At 40.5% G+C, this 20,840-nt stretch overlaps 2 protein-coding genes across 2 annotated transcripts; both read left to right on the forward strand.

Moving 5' to 3' along the window:
• The first annotated feature begins 3,151 nt into the window (after nt 1-3,151).
• On the forward strand, nt 3,152-5,364 carry LOC118156120 (formin-like protein 5). The gene is made up of 2 exons (XM_035309916.1): nt 3,152-3,161; nt 4,937-5,364. The coding sequence occupies exons 1-2, from the start codon at nt 3,152-3,154 to the stop codon at nt 5,362-5,364; spliced, it is 438 nt and encodes a 145-aa protein (XP_035165807.1).
• On the forward strand, nt 5,341-20,516 carry PSAT1 (phosphoserine aminotransferase 1). Its single transcript, XM_035309714.1, has 9 exons — nt 5,341-5,456; nt 7,413-7,473; nt 8,592-8,661; nt 9,287-9,492; nt 11,117-11,289; nt 11,816-11,985; nt 15,842-15,970; nt 17,935-18,072; nt 18,720-20,516. The coding sequence occupies exons 1-9, from the start codon at nt 5,397-5,399 to the stop codon at nt 18,823-18,825; spliced, it is 1,113 nt and encodes a 370-aa protein (XP_035165605.1). The 5' UTR covers nt 5,341-5,396; the 3' UTR covers nt 18,826-20,516.
• Nucleotides 20,517-20,840: the final 324 nt, after the last annotated feature.

Genomic DNA, 20,840 nt, shown 5'->3' on the forward strand with positions numbered 1-20,840 from the left:
AGCAGAAGTCCGCTGTGGCCTGTGGTGAGGACCACGGTGGAGCAGGCTGTCCCCCTGCAGCCCATGGGTCCCACACGGAGCAGATCTCCACGCTGCAGCCCATGGAGGAGCCCCCGGTGGAGCAGGTGGATGTGGCCTGGAGGAGGCTGCGGCCCATGGAGAGCCCCCGCAGGAGCAGGCCCCGGGCCGGAGCTGCAGCCCGGGGAGAGGAGCCCATGCAGGAGCAGGGGGTCTAGGGGAAGCTGTCCCCCATGGGGGACCCGTGCTGGAGCAGTTTGCTCCTGGGGCATGGACCCCGTGGTACAGAGCCGTGTGGGAGCAGGTCTTGGAGAGCTGCTGCCTGTGGGCAGCCCAGGCCAGATCAGTTCAGCAAGGACTGCATCCCGTGGGAGGGACCCCACAGCACAGGGGACAAGAGAGACCGAGAAGGAGTGGCAGAGAAGAAGCGCTATAGACTGACCATAACCCCCATTCCCCCGTTACCCTGCACCACTTGGGGGGAGGAGGTGGAAGAGCGTGGATGGGGGGGAAGGTGCTCTGCGTTTCTTTCGTTTCTCACTTCTCAAACTCGTTAGTAATAGGCAATAAATCTTACTATCTCCCTATGCTGAGTCTATTTTGCCTGTCACAATAATTACTGCGCGATCTCCTTGTCCTTATCTCAACCCTTGAGCCCTTTTTATCATATTTTCTCCACATTCCTCTTTGAGGAGGAGACAGCGGCTGTGGTGGAGCTTGGCCGCCCACCTGAGTAAAACCACCACACGCCTAGGTCATTTTGTTGAGCAATAGGTATGAATTTTTCAAAGAAACAAGTCAACTTTCTTTGCTTTCAATAATTTATTTCTGGGGGACTTTCACATGCATGTCAGTCCTGATTCAAAAGAATTTCTTAAATTACCATAGCTAGCTCTGAGAGATGGGATAGTAGAATCTGATATACAACATTTGTCTTCAAGAAAAGTATAAAGGTTCAAAACTCATAAGGGTTGGACTAGATGATCTTAGAGGTCTTTTCCAGCCTAAATGATTCTATGATTCTATTTTGTCAAGTGATCCTGAAAAGCTTACTTTTAAAAAAGTAGATCAAATTGTAATACTTTAATTTCATATTTTACAGTGAAAGCTGAAATTTTCAGTGATCATAACCTTTTAACATATTTGTGAAGCAGATTTTTTTTTTCTTGGCTTGGTATTCCATCTGGAGAGTTAAAGGGGAGACAGGAGGATAGAGCAAGGGAAGATTGATTTCACATGTATGAATTAGGCAAGATGGTTTGGGCTGAGCTGGGGTGGAGGGGGGGTGGTGGAGGGGGTGTAATTACCATTAACTTTTTTTTTCTCTTTGTTACCAGAAGTGAGAATTCTGTAATACAAGATCTGTAGAAATTCCTGTCTCCAGCTGCTTGAAAATTGTGAAAAAGAAAAAAATGCATGAATCTGTAAATGGATTTCTGCTGAGTAAATAGCATGAGATCACCTTGGCTATTGCAATATTGCACAAGTAATTGCATAATGAAAGTACATTATTTATACAGACTTTGTCACTTCAGAATAATAGCAGAGTAGTACATTAATATATGCAGTTTTAGGCATTCTCCCAAACATTTGAGGTCTGTACTTCAGTCATGGTTCATTGCTTATAATTTTGATTTGATCAATTCATTGATTGGTGAAGTTCCTTCAGCATTGAAATGCTACGTATTCCTTTTTAAAGGAATACCTTTAAGGTATTCCTTTTTTAAAGGAATACCTACGTATACCTTTTTAAAACAAAAAATAATATATCTGAAATCGTGGATAACATTAAAATGTCAAGTGTTCAGATGTGTGGGAATAGGAACTGCCTGTTACTTATCTCTTAAAGATACTGTCAAGAACTTAAAACAGTTTATATATTGTATGCCTATAAACAGATGGCATAAATTCTGTCTGTTAAATAATTTATTTGCTTAAAAGCAATATGAATTCTGTCAAAAATCATCATTTGAAGCAAAATTGACCAGGTGGTTTATATAACTTCATCTTTTTTTTTTTTTTTTCTCCAATTGGATTAATACTTAAACATTGATTATTATTTTCAAGCAAAACATGAAGGGTTCTTCATCCTGTCAGAAGAACTGTTGTGTGGCTTACTGTGAGAATCTGGAGCGGGTACTTTATACATAATCAAAACACTGGACCTGAAGTCAGTAGTGATAACGGATGTCAGTTGCCTTGAGGAAAAAGCACTATTTTAAGGCTATCGTGAATACTTCAGAAGTTTCAAGGTGATTTAACTTTAAAAAAAAAAAAAAAAAATCTTGATATGTAAAAATATATTTAAGTATTCTAATGAAAAGTAGTAATCTTAAAATATTACTGTGCGTATACGTGTTAAGTGATTATGAAACCATCTTGCCACTGAGTTTGGCTATAGACTGTTTCAACTTCTTGCTATTAGTTAATGTTTTACGTATGTCTGTGTTCATTTGACATAAAAGCCTAGAATCAATAGCCCAGCTATTTGCTAGAGAACACATTGCTGTTTACTTACAAAACTCTAGCATTTTTCTCTCCTTATTTGGCCTTCCCAGGATTTTTTTTTTCTTTTCCACATTTCATATTTGCAGTATTTGGAGCTAGATCCCTGAAAAACAAAACAACACCTTTCTCAACTACCTGCATCTTATTTTTAGTCTCATCAAAATTTGCCTTTCACACTCGTTTGCTGGACCAGACATCCCAGCTCATCTCCTAAAGTAGATGCCAAGTTGCTATGTAGCCAGCTTATTTGCCTTTCAGTAATGACGTCAGTTTGTCCATCATTGTACCAGACAGAACTTGTGTGTTCTTGGTCTCCTTGAGTGAGCTAATTCTTTTCCAGCAGTACTCAATGAAGGTTTTCTGTCCAGCAGGACATAAAGTGATGATGAACTCAACAGAAGTTCACTCAAAACTCTGGAACTCCAGTGCTCTTTCTCTGACTTTTGTTTTATTTTTCCAGTTATGCCTCATAGTTAATATAGCACTCAATGGCTTCAGGTTTGCTAATTACACACATTCATATTTGTCTGCAGGGATCTGTGTCAGGGTCAGGTTCTCTGTCAAATGCTGGAAGCCTAAATTGTTCATGAAAGTCATGGCTTAGGAAGCTTGTATTTTATACGGGATGGCTATATGTATTGACATAATGAGAGTATGAACTTTGAGGTAATAAGTAGTAATTATTGGTAGAAAAAAAAATAGAAGAACTTTAAATTCAACAGAAACCAAACTCTGATATGACCTTTACTATTCCTCTCCATTGTCTCCAGCTGCAAAGGCATAATAATCCCTTGTGTGTGCATAAAATGGACTACTCAGTGTTCAGGTAACTTTAAAATTTATTCACCTGTATCAATTTTATTTACGTCCCATCAGCACACAAAAACTGATTTTGTAAAGCTCTGGGTGGCAAGCCTTCCAGCAAAGTTGTCTTCTGATCTCGTAGGAGCTGCTACGTGGACCTTTCTGGTCAGGATGGGACCCTCTCTATCCTGGAGAGAAAAATGACAACACCTGCCCCTTAATCCCCATGCCTGGGGCTGATATGTGCCTCAGCTTGCCTAGTTTTTGTTTCTGTGTTCTAGCAATTTGTGCTGGAGGTTTGGAAGACATGTAATTCCAAAGTTGGCTTAAGCCTTTTTGGCCTATGCCACCCAGCTAATATTCGGGACTGATCCTGCTTGGACGTCAAAGCACCTTGCATAGCAGGGGCCCAGCGTCTCCACCTGAGCCACCTCCCCGAGCTACTTCTGGCTGCTGCTGTCATCCCTTCTGACCTGGGGTACCTTCTCCCCTGGGAGTTCGAGGCTCAGCAGGCTTCCCAGGCAGACCCAGGCACTCTGGTCCTTCCCCTTGGAAGAGCGCAGACTTTGGTTAGAAAGCTGCCTGTCAGAGAAGGACCTGGGAGTACTGGTTGACAGTCGGCTGAATATGAGCCAGCAGTGTGCTCAGGCGGCCAAGAAGGCCAGCAGCATCCTGGCCTGTATAAGAAACAGCGTGGCCAGCAGGTCCAGGGAGGTGATCGTCCCCCTGTACTCGGCTCTGGTGAGGCCGCACCTCGAGTACTGCGTTCAGTTTTGGGCCCCTCGCTACAAGAAGGACATGGAGGTGCTCGAGCGAGTCCAGAGAAGAGCTACGAAGCTGGTGAAGGGTCTGGAGAACAAGTCTTACGAGGAGGGGCTGAGGGAGCTGGGGCTGTTTAGCCTGGAGAAGAGGAGGCTCAGGGGCGACCTTATCGCTCTCTACAGGTACCTGAAAGGAGGCTGTAGAGAGGTGTGGGTTGGTCTATTCTCCCACGTGCCTGGTGACAGGACGAGGGGGAATGGTCTAAAGTTGCACCAGGGGAGGTTTAGGTTGGATCTTAGGAAGAACTTCTTTACTGAACGGGTTGTTAGTCACTGGAATAGGCTGCCCAGGGAAGTGGTGGAGTCACCATCCCTGGAGGTCTTTAAAAGACATTTAGATGTAGAGCTTAGGGATATGGTTTAGTGGAGGACTTGTTAGCGTTAGGTCAGAGGTTGGACTCGGTGATCTTGGAGGTCTCTTCCAACCTAGACTATTCTGTGATTCTGTGATTCTGTGAAGAGCACGTCTCTCCAGCCAGCTTCTGTGCCAGACTCCAGCGAAAACGATTGTATTATAGTCCCATTTGCGTTGTTACTGAGCGTTTCCCCAGAGGGTCCTACTTAGCTAGAACTGATTTGAATAATTAGAAGTAATTTGCTTGTCCTGGGCGTTGAGGCCCAAGCCACGCTGTAGCTGTAGGAGTACCCTTCGTTTTGAAGAGGATGCGTCAACTCTTCAAAGCCCCGGAGGCGTGGGGTGTCTCTGGAACTATGGAGGGTGCTGGTTCCTGAACATGAATTGGATGTGGTTTTTTTTTCTTAAAATCTGATGTTTTTTTCTCAAGCTACATCCATTACTATAACGAGCTCATCTTTGCTCGAAAGCAGCTGTCTCCGCCAGCATCTCCCGCAAAACAACGTGCACCGGGTGGAAACCTTTGAGCCCGACGACCCCATCGGGCTGCAGCTTGGGAGTCCCCCCTTGCGGCCCCAGCTCCGGGCACGCCCAAGCTCCTCCCACGGCCCCGCCGAGCCCCCTCCCGCTCCGCGCCCCGTCAGCCCCGGCCCGCCCCCAGGGCTCCGCGCCAGCTCGCTCCCGGCGGGGGCGTGCGCGGGGCCGATCACGCCGCCGCCGCCCCCCGGCCCCGCGGCCAATAGGCGGCCGGGGCGCTGCCGGGAGGAGCCAATCGGCGGCGTGCTGCCTGCGGGAGCCCCGCCCCCGGGGTGTGCGGGAGGGGAGCCAACCGGCGGCGCGGCGGCGGGGGGCTTATAGCGGCCGGGCCGGCGGCGGGCGGCGGCGCCATCATGGAGGGCGGGCGGCAGGTGGCCAACTTCGGGGCCGGGCCGGCCAAGCTGCCGCGATCCGTGAGTCGGGACGGGACGGGACCGGGGCAGCCGCGGTGGCGGGGCAGGTGGCGCTGCCTGCACGCCGCTTTCCCCCCTCTTCTGCTTTTTCCCTTCCTTTCCCCCCGCTTTTCCTCTGCGTCCCGTCGCACCACCTCCCCTTGCCGCAGGCTCTCCAGGCGGCAGCCAGCGCGCTGGATCCGGGGGCGCGATGGCGAGCACGGCGCTCGGCTCAGCTCCCGGGGACGTTGCCTCAGCGCCGGAGGTCGCCCAGCAGCGTTCGGGGAGGGGGCGGCTTGCGCTGGCTGCGCGTCTGGGCCGTGCTGCGCGCCGGGCTGTCAGCCTGGGAGCCGTGTGTGGGGCGCTTGCTGCCCCTTTCTTCTTCCTGTGTTATTTTTCTGGCGGTGTTAGCAGGCGAACAAAGTTGTTGCGCAGCAGCGTTTTTTTTTTTTTTTTTTTTTCTTTTGTTTTTTTCTTTTTTTTTCCCTGATAAATGCCCTTCACCGACGCTGGTTGCGCTGCACTGCTGAACCCGTGGCTCAGAAATGAGCTCTGCCGAGGTGCCGCAGCACCAGCCTCTCCCACGGAGAATCCCGGGAGCTGCCTTTACTGTTTGAGGACTAAAACAGAGCTAGACTCCGTGTTAATTAGTCTCTCTGGCCCTTTTGAAAGTGCAGTACCCGTGAACAGACTGCTTCGTCTTGCCTGTTTCGCTGAGTTTGAGATGATCCCGCACACGAGGTGCTCATGCTCACTGAAGCAAGGTGGACAGAGTTCTTCATGGACATTACAAGACATAAGTAGCTTTTGTAAGCCAAGTGCAGGTTGCCAGATGACGTTACTAACAGAACTGGATTTTATCAAACTGTTTAGCAAGTCCTGTCTAACAGTCTGCGTGTTCCTTTTGACTTTTTCCTCCCCCCCCAACCCCCCCACCCCCCCCACCCCTTTTTTTTTTTTTGCCGTGAATGTATTTGCGCATGAAATGCATGTGTTAAAGTTTCATGGTCCCGAAGATGAAAAGCAGCACGGCTGTTGATGGTTGAACTACTGGCGACCAGCTGTTAGAGTTGTCAGGTCCCGCACGGACCCTGTCGGCCAGGTAGCTCGCTTGCTCCTGCAGCTACCCAAAGCACGTGGTTTCGTGGCAGATCCTGCGATGCACGCGTACAGCCTTTGTCTGGGAGGCCTGTCCACTGGATTCCATCTCCTACCCCTTTTAGTAGGGGCTAAGAAAGCTCTGTTTCTAATAGAGGCATTCACTAAAATGAAAAGAAAAAAAACTGATGGGTAGAATCCCTTTCCACTTGGTTGATAATTGAGAGCTGCAGGGGAAGAAAGAAACATGAAAGGCTAAAGAAACAGATCATCTTGCCAAGGCTCCTAGACACACCCTGTCTATTTTAGTTACCTTGGAACTTTGTTTCATTCTTTTCTTCCAGTAACAGAGAAGGCATATCCTCAGAAAGTGAGGGACTTCATTCTGTGAAACCAGCACCTTGCACTATTAAGTCAGTGTCAGGCATCCTCATGCTCTCCTGAGATGTTTCCCTTAACGCCTCACTTTTCATATTTGTACGAGGCACGTGAAAGAACATGGGAGAAAAATAAGATCCTTGAGTAGTAAAAGCACACATGCAAACATTAAGCCTCCTGTAAGAGATAGGGAGTTCCATCCAACTCTTAAAAGCCATTCTGAAGTAATCTGGAAAAGTAATTATTGAAATAGTAACTTGAAATGCAGAGTTTCCACAAGAAGCGTGGTTTCTAATTTTTTTTTTCCTTTAAGAAAGACAAGCCTTCAGATACGAGATGCAGTGAAATTTTATAGCATCTGTTCTGTTAATTTAACTTGATAAGTGTCAGGTTATTACATTATGGAGCAGCTGGTATGCATATAATGCATCAGAGATTCCAGATAATGGAATTCCCTTAATTAATTTATTATTATTATTGTTTTTTAATTTGTTTTGTTAGGTACTACTGGCAGCACAGAAAGAATTGGTGGATTACAAAGGTCTTGGCATTAGCGTTCTTGGTAAGACTTTAAAAATTCTGTATGTCTTTCAAAGTGTAAATGCTTAACTAAACTTCTCAGTAATAGCTTTTGATCTTGATATTTCTGCTGAATACCTCCTTTTATTTTGCAGTGCCTTATTTCTGGTAACATATGTCCAGATAATACTTTTTCAAACAGCTGCTCTTTTCTTTGCTTACCATTCATCCAGAGTTCCCTAAGATGATACACAGCCAGCTGTTTGTAATCCAGCACAAAGGAATAGAGACAAAAGTAACAAATCATAAGTAAAACATTAGCACATTGGATCTTTAGGCATTTGCTTGCTTTTTTGTTTATATGAAATACTATACGTGGGTATACACATATATGCATATATGTAGGTACAGTATTTTGCATACTATGTGGTGTAACACTTCAGATGTATTTGATGTTCAGCCTCCTTCCCATTAGTAAGTCAATGCAGTCCTGCCGTAAGGAGGAGGTGTATTATATGCCATTTGCATACCTGACTCATTTTTCATCCCCAGTTGTGGAAAAAAAATATGCACAAGCATGCCCAGCATTTTACTAGCCCTGTGAAACTGTTTTGTTGCTGAAAGTAGCACATGCAGCAGTCTCTGCAGGATAGGGATTCATGTTTAAATTGTTCGCTCTTACAAAGGGAAGCAAGACTATGGTTTAATAAAGGGAATTAATATTCAGTAGCCATAACTTCTAAGGTTTACTGCATAATGAAGCTGTTTTTAAAGTAAAAGAACAAAAAGAAATCCCCCTGTATTGCTGTAGCAAGAACAGAGTAAAGTAGTAACAAAGAACATTTTTAGTGTAAGGAAACTTACACCTTTCTAGGGAATATTTTTCTTCACTTAGATGTACCCCTTGTTTGTTCCTGGGGGTAGTAGGGTTGTGTGGGTGACAAATGTGAATGGACTGTATTTGCATGGATCTGGACAAGACAGGAAGTGTAAGGCTGGGTATTTAGGAAGGCTCAACAGAAATAGGAATTGGAACTGGAAATGGGAGCCTTTGGGTATTTGGGGTCTGTGAGTGTAAAATCTTTAAAGCTTAACACAACTTCTAAAATCACATTCATTTATCAGCATTTTGTTTAATACTTTTTTTTTTTCCTACCAAAGAAATGAGCCATCGAACTGCAGATTTCACAAAAATTTTAAATACAGCTGAAAATCTCTTGCGTGAATTGCTGTAAGTGAATTATTTCCTTCTTATTTTTAGTTTGGACTTTGGTTATTATTAGTGCAACTATAACATCAGGAGAGCTGTCCTTGAAAGCACTTTTTTTGTTTAGATACTACATCTAATATTGGAGAGGACATTGGTCTTCCTTTGTCTGATTCTGATTTATTTGAACGTAACAAAGGGTTTTTATTAGGTTAAGATCCTTTTCATGTGACTGCTATGAACTGACTCATTGGCTTAATTTGTTTCATCTTCATGGAATTCATGTAGTGCAGCAGCTTTCTTAAGAAGTAAGTGGAAGTAGCAGAAAACTGTTCTGATTGTATAGAAGTGTTCTATGCGCTCATTACTTAACTGATTGAATTAACAGATAAGTGGATGTGTTTTAGGATGACTGGTCAGGGGCCGTTTTTCTATGTGACACATTTATAAATATTCCAATATATAGCACTATTCCTTGAATTAATAGTCAATGTCAGCACAGAGGGAAGCTAACAGGATTTAGTTTAACCTCTTCAAAAGGTGTCTTCTGTGTTCTTCCTCTGTATCGTTGCCGTCAGATGTATAATAGCAAGGAGTATACAACCTTTGTCTTTGGGAAATAAAACAAATGTATGTTTCTTGCATGCAGAAATATACCAGAAAACTACAAAGTTATTTTCCTCCAAGGAGGTGGATCTGGTCAGTTCAGTGCAGTCCCACTTAACCTTATTGGCTTAAAGGAGGGAAGACATGCGGATTATGTGGTTACTGGAGCTTGGTCAGCAAAAGCAGCTAAAGAAGCAGAGAAGTATGCCAAAGTGAATATTGTTCATCCAAAGCTTGCAACCTATACAAGTAAGTTGATGATTACATCCATCCACGTGAATGCTTACCTTTCTGAATTGCTCTAAAAACTGGCCTGTCTCAGCTATGGAGTTACTGAATGTTGACTAGTTAAACAGTTGACTGACCAACACTCAGAAAAAAACTGTCTGCCACATCTGTCCATGTTCACGACTGGGAGACCTGTTAGATAGCTTAATGGTCTCCAGGAGATAAGAATTCTGAATCTAAGTTGAGCAGAACCCAGAGCATGAGTGGTAAGAAGGAAATACGTATTGATAAGGAAATGACGTGTTTTTTTTTTTTTTTTTTTTTTAAATGAATTTTTAACTCAGTTTTTAAGCTATTTGCAAAGATTATGTTTTTGCTGTTCAGTTTCAGATACCTTTGATAATGAGATCACTTTGAAATTTAGAAGCATGTCTGGGTTCTTCACCTTGTTGACCCTGGAGATGGGTGATACGCATTCAGATAGTTTTTCAAGAGTTCGCAAACACTCATCTCCTGATTGTGTGTCATAACAGGTGGTTGGCTCTGGAACAGGAGAGGCATATCCAACTCCTTCTCTTGAATCTTGTTACTGGACATGACATAATTTGAAAGACCACTATGTAGGAGAAAGAAAAAGGTTAACTGTAGTTGAGGTGTTGGGGAATTCATGTGAGAAAACCAGTTTCAAGGACACTTTACATGTATACTCTAAGTAGTGACTGGTTATACATAAATAAATCTTGGAGCAGGGATACTCAAGTTCTGGTTTCTACTTCTGCTAGTTTGTACGTATTTTTCTTCCTTACGGTCCAGGTTATAGCATTTGAACTGGGAAGAGTGGCAACTGGAAAGGCAACGAATATCCCCCAAATTAGTTAGTACCGTAATTACCACTTAATATATTAATCTGGAAGATGAACTTGTATCATTGGAGGCACAGGAAGTAATTGCACCTACAGCTTCCCATTACTGGAGGTTGTATTGACCATTTGGCAGCTATAAGTAAGGGGAGAGTAAATAATAGCAGAGGCAGTAGCAGCACTTCTCATGTTTTGGAGGTGTGGAGAAGGGAGGAACAACCATTTGTTTTATGCAAAACCTGTCCTGTGCTGTCAGGGCATGCCTGTAAATTGCTTGTTGACAGATGCAAATCTTAGTTTTATAAATCCCTTTCAGGGCTTAAATAGGAGTTAGGCAACCATGTGTTCAGCTTGGACCAGACTGAAAATGCTTCTGGGGATGCACAGAAACAGTTTTAGACAACTTTACCAGTGAGAATTTGAATGCTTCAGTTGTTCCAAAGGCATGTAGAGGACTCTCAGATCCAGTGTCTGAGATTCAATTTTAGACCTCTAGGGCTGTGGTTTCTCATCTGTGATTGCAATCCTGATGAAAATCCCCCGAGGAAAAAGGACTGAAAATCAGATTGGTGCCTGCAAGCCTAATGATGGCTTACTACAAAACTTTGGGAATGCGTGGGTGTATTTACTTTGCAGGTAGACTGTATCTTCATGTTAATAAGATAATTTTTACTTCATGCTGCAAACTCATTCTAGGTTTGCACTTGAAAGTCAGTGTTAAAGTAAAATAGCATGCCAGGAAAATTACATGTCTATAGTGACCTTTGGTTTTCATTTTGTCTCAGACATTCCAGACCCAAGCACTTGGAATCTCAATCCAGATGCGTCTTATGTCTATTACTGTGCTAATGAAACAGTTCATGGTGTAGAGTTCGACTTTGTACCCGATGTCAAAGGTGCGGTTTTGGTTTGTGACATGTCATCAAATTTCCTGTCAAGACCTGTGGATGTTTCCAAGGTACTGTACAGTTTGAGGGGGAAGAAAGGGGGAGAGGGGAGGGAGAGAGTCTGTTAATAAATTCATCTTGTTTTTCCCTGATCTGCTTCTCTTTGAACAGGTGGATTATATGATCCCTCTTCTGAAATACCTGATTGGTTGAAAATACTGCTGTTTGTCTCTTAACTTATTTTCAGTAAATTCATTTGGAGTAGGGTGAAATGGGACAGGTTGCTTTGAGAATTATTCTTGACTATTATGTAAACATTTAGCAAATTATTGGAAAGCTTGTTAATGTGGTCTTTGTCAGTTGAATGAAGATACGTGGTTCTGGTATATGAGATCATAATTCTAGCTGGAAGTGCATTTTGAAATTAGAACTTCTAGGTTGTCTTTGACCCTGACTTGCTCTTTTTTTGACACATTCTCCAAGCTGTTCCATTGTTAAGTTGTACACTTTTTGTATAAAGATACTGGTATACTATTCAGTTACAAGATCACCTAGTGATCCCATTAGTTCAATTCCCTCTTTTCTTCTTTCTGTTAGTTTGGTGTGATTTTTGCTGGAGCCCAGAAGAATGTTGGCTGTGCTGGAGTTACTGTTGTAATAGTACGTGAGGACTTGCTGGGTTTTGCACTGAAGGAATGCCCTGTAGTACTGGATTACAAAACACAAGCAGCGAATGGCTCTTTGTATAACACTCCACCATGCTACAGGTAACTCACCCTGCTTTTTAATATCCATTATTCAGAAAGCTACTGCACTGCCATCTGCTGTGCTTGTCAAAAAAAGTTTCAGAAGTGGGTACTGCTTACTTTCAACTAACTGATACGTTGGAGTGTTTCACATGATTCCTGTGAAAACATCTGAATTAATTGTAGTAGGCTTTGTTGCCCTGTGGAATTGGCCATAAGAAATATAACATCTTTAGAAGTAAATATTATATATCATAATTCCATTGTAGAAGTTTCAGTATCTAGTTCTTGGACTTAAATGAACCCACCTTTAGTCAAGTACAGTGCTGATGATTCTATCATTGCAAATAGTTAACTTAGCATTTTAACCTTGTTGCTTGAATGCTCATAACAGATTTAATTTCTTCCTGAGAGACTGCTCTCAGCACTTGAACCTCAATATCCTCCTCTGCTTTATTTGCTAGAAAATAATAAATGACATTATCATTATTAAAGGTTATAATGTTTTAAAAACACGGTCGTATAATATTTTATACTCTTTTGAGTATTTCTTGCTCTAGATACATTATTCACTACAGTGAGTCTTGAAATGAAACTACAGAAGATAAGAGTTTTTTTAAAAAAGGTGTTTTACTCATTGCTTTACCTTGTTGTCTGATAAAACTTTCTCTATTTCGTCAGATACCACATCAGTTCTTGACTTGGCATTCAGAAATAAAATGGGTCAAGCTTTGTAATCACTGCTCGCAGTCAAGATCATAAAATTGACATGTACATGTTGATTTCATATATGCATAAAGCAAAACAGACAGCAGCTTGGTCTTTTAAAAAATTAGGGTAGTCAGATAGTCAATAGCTAGTCAAATGATGCTTTGTTACTGGAATGTTTAGGCATCCAGCCATTGGTTTCTACTGCTTCTTCATAAGGCTGTTCTAAACTATTTAATGAGTTTTAGAGGGTTTTTATGCCTGCTAATGCCTGCTAAAACAGTTATTTACAAAAATGCCTGCAATGCCTGCTAAAACAGTTATTTACAAAAGGAGAAAAGGAAAAGAAGAAAATCTTGAACCAAATATCACCTTTTCCCAGATTTTTTTTTTTTTTTTTTTTTGCAATACTTCAAAAGTAATTGGTTCTGCTGTCAAAGATAGAATTTCCTGTTGATCAGAGATAACGTAAGTGCATACTGGAGGTGCTTAAACTCATCTCTTTGAGCCTTTCTCATACAAGCCAGAATTTGTAAAGGTAAGATGCCTGATGTTGTCCAGCAGATGTCAAATGCACCATATCAGCATGAAATGAAATATCTGCACAAAGGATGTACCTTAATAATTCACTTACTTAAATTCAGTAGAATATTATGTGGTACTGATTGTATTTCTGAATCTGCTGGTTCTGACTATGGTGTGTATTATTGCAAAGGCATAGACACAGTTATCTTACTTTATCAAAAAAAAAAAAAAATCACAGCAGTAAATCCTGTGCCCATACTGTCATTTCAGACATGCACAACTAGAGTTCTCCAAAGCAGTATGAACACTGTAGAGTATTGCTGTAATGAGGTGCTCTTGCAGCCATTCAGAGAATGTCCTACTGGCTGAATACACCCAATATCATTAAGGCTTATATTTAAGAGAGAAAGTAACCTCAGTGTTACCAGATGCTTGTCTGCCTGTATGTAGGTTTCATACATGGGCAGTGTGCATGCTTTTTTTTTTCTTTTTTTACGGCGATTGGTAAAGCTTCTATTTCATGACTGATTATTTTCCTGACTGCCAAGTCACACACACAGTTTTGGACACTCTGTACTTGCACATGCCAGGTTTTAAATCCAGCCATTCATGTCTTCCAAGTACAAAGCTATTTTCATTTAAAAAAAAAAAAAAAACCCACAGAGTTCTACTTAATCTCAGCCCTGGAATGCCAATGCTTCGCTGGTTTGAAAAAACAAAACAAAAATTAAATTCTGCAGTTTAATTTTATTATAACCACTGTAAGTAATTTCTAAAAAGAAATTGTTGCTTTAGCTGTAACTCAGTATGTTAGGAACTTTAATAGGATAGTGGGAAACCAAGGAAACTGAAAATAAAGGTTGTTCTAACAATGTTTTTTCTAATCACTGCCTTGCCAGACTTCACATTGTGCTACAGACCTACAGTGGAGTGTACTCCAGAATCCAAAATGTAACAGACTGAATTGTTGGCAGGGTGCACGTCTGTTTGGCTTGGTCCTAAATGCCTGTTCCAGTTTTTGTAAGGAACTGGCAAAGCTTCTTAACTTTTTTCTCTCCTCTTTTCCTTGCACTCTCTAATGGTTTGCTGGCAGACAGGCAGGAAATACTAACAGAATTTGTAAAAGCTACTTCAGCAGGGTGTTAAATTAAATTAAGGTGATGCTAATGGCTTTAACCTCTTGGTGTTAGAGAGCTTGACTTTTTGACGCTAATCTACTTCGTTAGAATTAACAATGAATTTGCTATAAAAATCTAATTTTCAAGCTCCAAGGGTTTATTTTGCATTTAAAATTGCTCAAAACCCATTATTTTTGACTGACATGGAAGCCAGATGAAAGGTTTCAGCTGGCTGGATTGCTTTTGTGGATGACTCCAAGGCAGACTTCTTTAAACCTCACTTGTCTAAGAAGTTTCACTTGAGGAAATGAGAGCAAGAGATGAATGTGGCCTTGTATAGTTGTCAAGGGTGTAGGCTATACTTCACTTAAATCCTTTGCACTGCAGTTGTTGCCAGTCTGCTGTCATAAATGTGGCAGGATTGTCCTCTCAAATCTGTAAGGTGCTTTGTATCTATAACACACAGTCTGTAACCTTACTTCTGCAGTCTTTCTGAAGTCTTCAAAGACTTGAGACTGGCATCCCTGGAGAAATTAAAAAAAAAAAAAAAAAAAAAAAAGGCAAGGTTTAAAACAACCTCCTGCTAGATTGGTGATTTGTAGGGTAACACTTTCTGAGTACTCCCTTGGAATCTGTAATGAAGGGATTAATAAAAACAAACCTGTTGGAAATGTGCCTTAAAAACTTGTGAACAGTTCATTATGCAAAGTGTTGTAGTCGTGGGAAATGCCTGAACTTGAACAGGCTGATTTTTGTAGTGAAAGCACAAAGGCAAAAGGCCTTGGGGATTTTTTTATGTTGCAGTGAGTAACTGGCATTGAAATACTTGGTCCCTAGACATGTGATTTCAGTATGCTTCCAGGTCTCTGCTTAAACTTGAATGGTAATGAATAATTAAATGTAATACATTCATTGTTTGTTTCACCAAACATCACTGTTCATGAGGGAAAAAGATCTTTTCAGACAGAAATGGGATTATAGGTTTTATTCTTAATGTTTGTGAATGTGATTAGATTTCTGGCATTATTAGTGCACATACATTTGCGATTCACCCCCTACATCATTTCTGGAGTGGCTTTGCAGGCTTTATACCACGAACTTCGGTGCTAACTCCAGACTGAGAGGCAGTTGTAGGGTAAATAAACTGGTGGTTTGTGAAAAATGTCTGGGGATGTCCTTGGGAGCTCTGCAGGGCTAAGGGAAACCAGGAGGACTGATACTTCTGTTGTGCAAAGGATTAGGTGTGTTACAACAGATTTGTGTAGCGTTTGAATTTCAGGATACTTCATCTGGGTCCAAATAAAGCATTTCTGCTTAGAAATGTCATATTTTTGAATGTACTCCAGACTGAGTTGTTAATCACCTTAACAAGCAACTTAAAATCAAATGTGACATTATACTGCTGAAATATTTTGTGGACTGTTAAAGAGTACTGTGTGGTGTTTTTTTTTGTTTTGTTTTGTTTTGTTTTTTTTGGTTGTTTGTTTTGTTTTTAAGTCTGACCAAAATGTTTTCTTCTGTTGCAGTATCTATATCATGGGGCTGGTACTGGAATGGATAAAGAATAATGGTGGAGCTGCAGCCATGGATAAACTTAGTTTAATCAAATCACGAATGATTTATGATATCATAGACAAATCTAATGGATTCTATGTGTAAGTTGCTGTATTTGCTTTCAACATTTGTACAGCCAAACATATTCATAACTTTGAGTCTATTTGCAGCATACTTTTAAAAGTATGGAAACTGAAATGTAAATACTTCTTCAATATGAAGAATTTTTGAGGAATCATGAAATCCTAGAGGGATTATTTGTGCAAAGCATTCACTTGATAACTATCCAAGGACGAGTTTCAGTCTGATAGAACATTATTTCCAGTTATCTGCACAGATGATCAGTTGAGAAACACTTATAAAATGTGAGAGCCTAGGAGAAATCTGTACTAAAAGCAGGTTGTAACACCTCCTACTTAGCATGCTTACTGAATCTCTTTGAGAAAATATAGGCCAAAAAAAGAGATGTGTCTCATAAAAAGTTGTTCAGAGGAATTCTGCATCATATTCTTTCTTACCATCTCTCTAATAGTCAGAATTTTGCTTTTTCTCTGTTGGTCAGAGCATCTTTATTAGTTAATTGTGCCAAATTTTGAAACACTTTCTGAGATAGCAGGAGGAAGATCAAACCCAGCTGTATTCAAAACAAACTGTACATAAAGAATGTTTTAGTTTCAGATATTTCTGATGTTTTTTCAAAGCAGATTTAACCCTCTGATTTTTACATGTGGTTGTATATATTTTGCTTACCCAAAGTATGTGTAGCTAAAAGCTGATGTTGTAATAGGGAATAATTGTTTAATGTGTACCAAGTTTAAAAACTAGTAAATGAGTGAGACTACAAAATGTTTTCCTTTCCCTGCAGAATACAGTCAAAAGATTTGGGATCTGATTAATTTTAGAGTCAAAGTTAAGATAGGAAAATTAAATTTGGATTTTAAATCTGAATTGGCTGCAACCTTAATCAGCAAGGAGCTAGTTTCATTATAATATTCAATGCATGCTGCTTATCCATCTACTTAATGAGAACAGCTTTGCCTTTGTCATTGTAATGGTCAGGGTTGTGATCCTGCTCTACTGAAACCCTGAGGGTTTTTCCGTAAACCTCAATGGGCAAATCAAGCCTTGAGAAAACATTTTATGGCAAATAAGAAATCCGTGTTTTTGGCAAGTAGTTCTGTAAGGCTGAGTAAATGCAATGCAAATAGGATGGTAAACAGGCAAGTGAGAAAACAAAGCAAACTTCACTAACTGATCTGTATGCATCCTACTAAGCAATGCAGTTTAAGTTGTTTTAGTCATCAATACAATTAAAAAAAAAAAATCCAGTCTTATCCGAAGCTGCCTTCCCAGCTGTAATGTACCTCCCCATCTTAAATTTTTCCCAGATCTTAAATTTTCTAGTTTGGACTAATGGGAATTTTAAGAAATTAGAGCTGTGATGCTTGTCCTAGATGTTGTGGCCATGCATGTGATGCAAGATTCATTTTTTCTAGACATCTCTTTTCTCCCTGAGATATGTTTCTGATTCTTAATAATACTTAAGACTGATGTAGAATGGGGACTGAAACCACTAACAAAAGTCTCTAATATTAATGGAAATCTACTATGTTTTTGCATTTGCTTTACTCTTGTTTAGCTTGGTCAAGCTCCATTGTCACCCTCTGAAGATGGAGAAAAGAAAATGTTTGAGCTTTAGTCAAAGTTCACTGTAACTAATCTCAGCTAGCCTAGGGAATGCAACTGAGACTGTCCTGAGTGGGGTTGCGAGTTTCAGTTTATTTACTTTTCTTAGCTTATTCCATTCACTGGCCTTCAGCACATGCCTTAGGGGCAATTTTAGGTATGTCAGGGTTAATTAGTCTTCCACTTACTATTACTGTAATTATACTTGATTGAAAAAGGCAGGTTGCTTTCTTTCACAGAAATTAATGATCACTTTCATTACGGAACGGCGACTTCGATGCTGAGCAGATTAAATTATTTGCTTTCTGAAACTGTCTATAGCCAAAAATGTAAATTTAGCAAAAAACAGGTTAAGCATTACATTTTGCATCTTCACCAGATGTCCAGTGGAGAAGAAGAACCGAAGCAGAATGAATGTCCCCTTTCGCATTGGCAATATCAAGGGTGATGAAGCCCTGGAAAAGAAGTTCCTGGAGAAAGCTGTGGAACTTAACATGTTATCTCTGAAAGGACATAGGTAAGTGCTAGACTGAGACCAATCCCTTCGCTATGCAGAATAAAATGTTATTACAGCGATAAAGCAGGAGGTATTGTGTATTGACTTACCAGCTTTCTGCTTACAAGCTGTACCTCATATTGGTTTGAGAGCACTGGGAATAACAGTCTGGGGAGACTGTAATCAGAAACTGCTGGTGATTCAACTGTGGCTTAGGTGTGATGGGGCTCACTTAATTCTGCCTTCTGCTCCAGTTTGATTAATATGTCTTGTCTCTGTTCCAATGCCTAAGAAGGTGACAATTGATCAGATTCTGTCATTGTATAAAGCCTCCATTATGTGGTTAATCCCCCTGGCTGCAAGAGTTCTTTCCTATGTTACACTGGTGTTTGTGGGATTAAAAAAGTTTTGTTTTGTTTTGTTTTGTTTTTAATATATATTGTAAAGCTACAGTGTTGGAACTGTAAGTAGCTAATAAATACTGAGTTTCTGTAGATTGCATGCTTGCCTTGAGTTTAAATATTGCTTGGATAAAGGATAAATGAATTTCATCCTGTTGGGATAGGGATAAACATAAATATCTGTGAATGCTATTCCCCCCCCCCCCCCCTTTGGTTTTTTTTAGCATATACAAAACCTTCTATTTTTTTCTCTCCCTTTCAATTCAGATCTGTGGGAGGAATCCGTGCCTCTTTATATAATGCAGTAACTGTAGAAGATGTTCAGAAGCTTGCAACGTTCATGAGAAGCTTCATGCAGATGCATCAGTCATAAATGCTCATGGGTCAGAGCCATGCTGCACATCTGTAAAATTAAAGGGTTTGAAAATTACTGTGGTTCTGCACAGCCGTAGCGCACAAGTTACATTTTCTTCTAGTTTCAGTAGCTATTTTAGTTAACGATACGGGATTTAGGCCCAATCTTGCAAGGGTTTGGCAGCTTTGGCTTCTCTCCAAAGGTGGGGATCCCAGACCGATCAAGATTGGAACCAAAATTTGCAAAGCAATATTCTTAACATGTAGTTAGCCATGAGTAACGTTGTAAGATGCTATGAATCTCATTCTGACCTTAGATATGCCACTGTACTACTTAGTTGAAATCAGTCACTCTTTGATTATACATATACCCAGAACAGGAATTCACTCTACCATTTGAAAAAACTCACCTATTTCTTGTTTCTAGTTAAAATCATTTCTTCAAAGATACCTTGTTTTGAGTAAACTTCCGAAGGCAAACTTTCTCATAAATTTTCTGTAGAGCTTTATAAATGATTTTACTGTATGACTGCGCAGTAAGCGTTGAACTAACATTAAGTGTTCTCTAAGGATATGTAGTCGGTTTATCAAATATATCTCAATGGTATACCACTAGTAGTTTTTAGGAGTTAATATCTATTTTCCTAACGTCAGGTTGTTACCTTCAGACCTTTGCTCCCATGCAAGAAGTGCTATTATGATAGTCCTGTGTAATACACACTAGTTAACGTATGTAGCACTGGGCCTCTTTCGGTACTACCATTTATTGGTTGAAAGCTAAGATGCATGAATCTATAATTAAAACAATTTCTAAGATGTTGCTTATTTCTCTATGCATTTTATATTTTGAACTTTTTTTTGGTTGTTAATTTTATATTCTTTGGAGTGTACACATTTGATGCTCCTACCAAAAGCCTGATGTTCTAATGCATTAACCTTGTGCCAAATTGGATTGTTGCATTCCACTCAGTGGATCTGTGGCTTTATCTGCATTAGCTTCCTAGTCCAAAATGCAGCAAACTTTCTTGTCTGGTGGTGCTTAAATGTCTTTCCCCTCTAACTGCTCCAGTGTTTTCTTTGCCTCCTCACTGATCAGTTGTGTCACCTTTTGTATGTTGGGCTCTGCACAACTACTGTAAGTGAAAGTCTCAACTCCTCTACCTGTTCCTGACACTACATCACACTTAAGGTTCAATTTTCTCACTTGGTCCTTGTGGCTTATTCCAGACTTCGGTACTCTGGAGTAAGGAAGAAACTGTGGTTATGCGAAGATCTTCAGAAGATCTTTTACTGTAATACCATTCATGGGTTACTCTTCCTTCTTTACCTGTGAATCTGTTGCCAATTACTGTATATTGATTGGTACTAGCTTCCTATTATAATTTACATAAAGCCGGTATCACAAGGTTTAGCATTACTGCAACTGGTTTCAGACTGCAAACTCTTTTGATAAAGTCTTTTTCTTATTTTAATGTAATGTCAGTACAGTGGTAACAATTTAATGGTAATGATGGACTGCTTCTTTCCTTGTGGAACCTTGCAGCAAGTTAGTGGAGCTGCACAAGGGTGAATTACATTCCTGTTTGAGAAGTCATTATTCTATGACTGCTGTTAGGAGATTTTTTTTTTGTCAATTTAATGTAATTCACAGTAATTAAATGAATTGGGTCAAGACAATAAAACTTGTCACATCATGCTGTGAAGTACCAATGTGTGTGAAGCTTTTGTTTGTGGCACCTTCAGGAAGATGAGAGTTCCATGCAGAGAATGTGTTAGAATTCTAGCTTCCAGTATCATCCTTTTCACTAAATAATATTTCCCTCAATTACGTGTTGTTGTTTTTATTTCTGATTCTTTTTTCCATGCTAGCTGTAAGAAAAAAAAATACTACTGTGAGATAAAGCTTTGAGAATGCTTTTTTCCCCTCCCATTCATGAAGATTCAATTCAAGATCTATATTAAAGCTAGTTAATTCTTTACTTGAAATTGTGCTTCCTCCCAAATTTTGTATACTTGTTTTCAACAGTAACTGTG

The sequence above is a fragment of the Oxyura jamaicensis genome, chromosome Z, assembly GCF_011077185.1.
Source record: "Oxyura jamaicensis isolate SHBP4307 breed ruddy duck chromosome Z, BPBGC_Ojam_1.0, whole genome shotgun sequence".
Taxonomy (NCBI): domain Eukaryota; kingdom Metazoa; phylum Chordata; class Aves; order Anseriformes; family Anatidae; genus Oxyura; species Oxyura jamaicensis.

Excerpts from the sequence above, each read along its gene's own strand:
- PSAT1 (XM_035309714.1), top strand. The coding sequence starts at position 5,397 with ATGGAGGGCGGGCGGCAGGTGGCCAACTTCGGGGCCGGGCCGGCCAAG. Across the intron at positions 8,662-9,286 it reads AATCTCTTGCGTGAATTGCT|AAATATACCAGAAAACTACA; the intron begins GTAAGTGAATTA and ends TCTTGCATGCAG. Across the intron at positions 18,073-18,719 it reads TTATCTCTGAAAGGACATAG|ATCTGTGGGAGGAATCCGTG; the intron begins GTAAGTGCTAGA and ends CTTTCAATTCAG.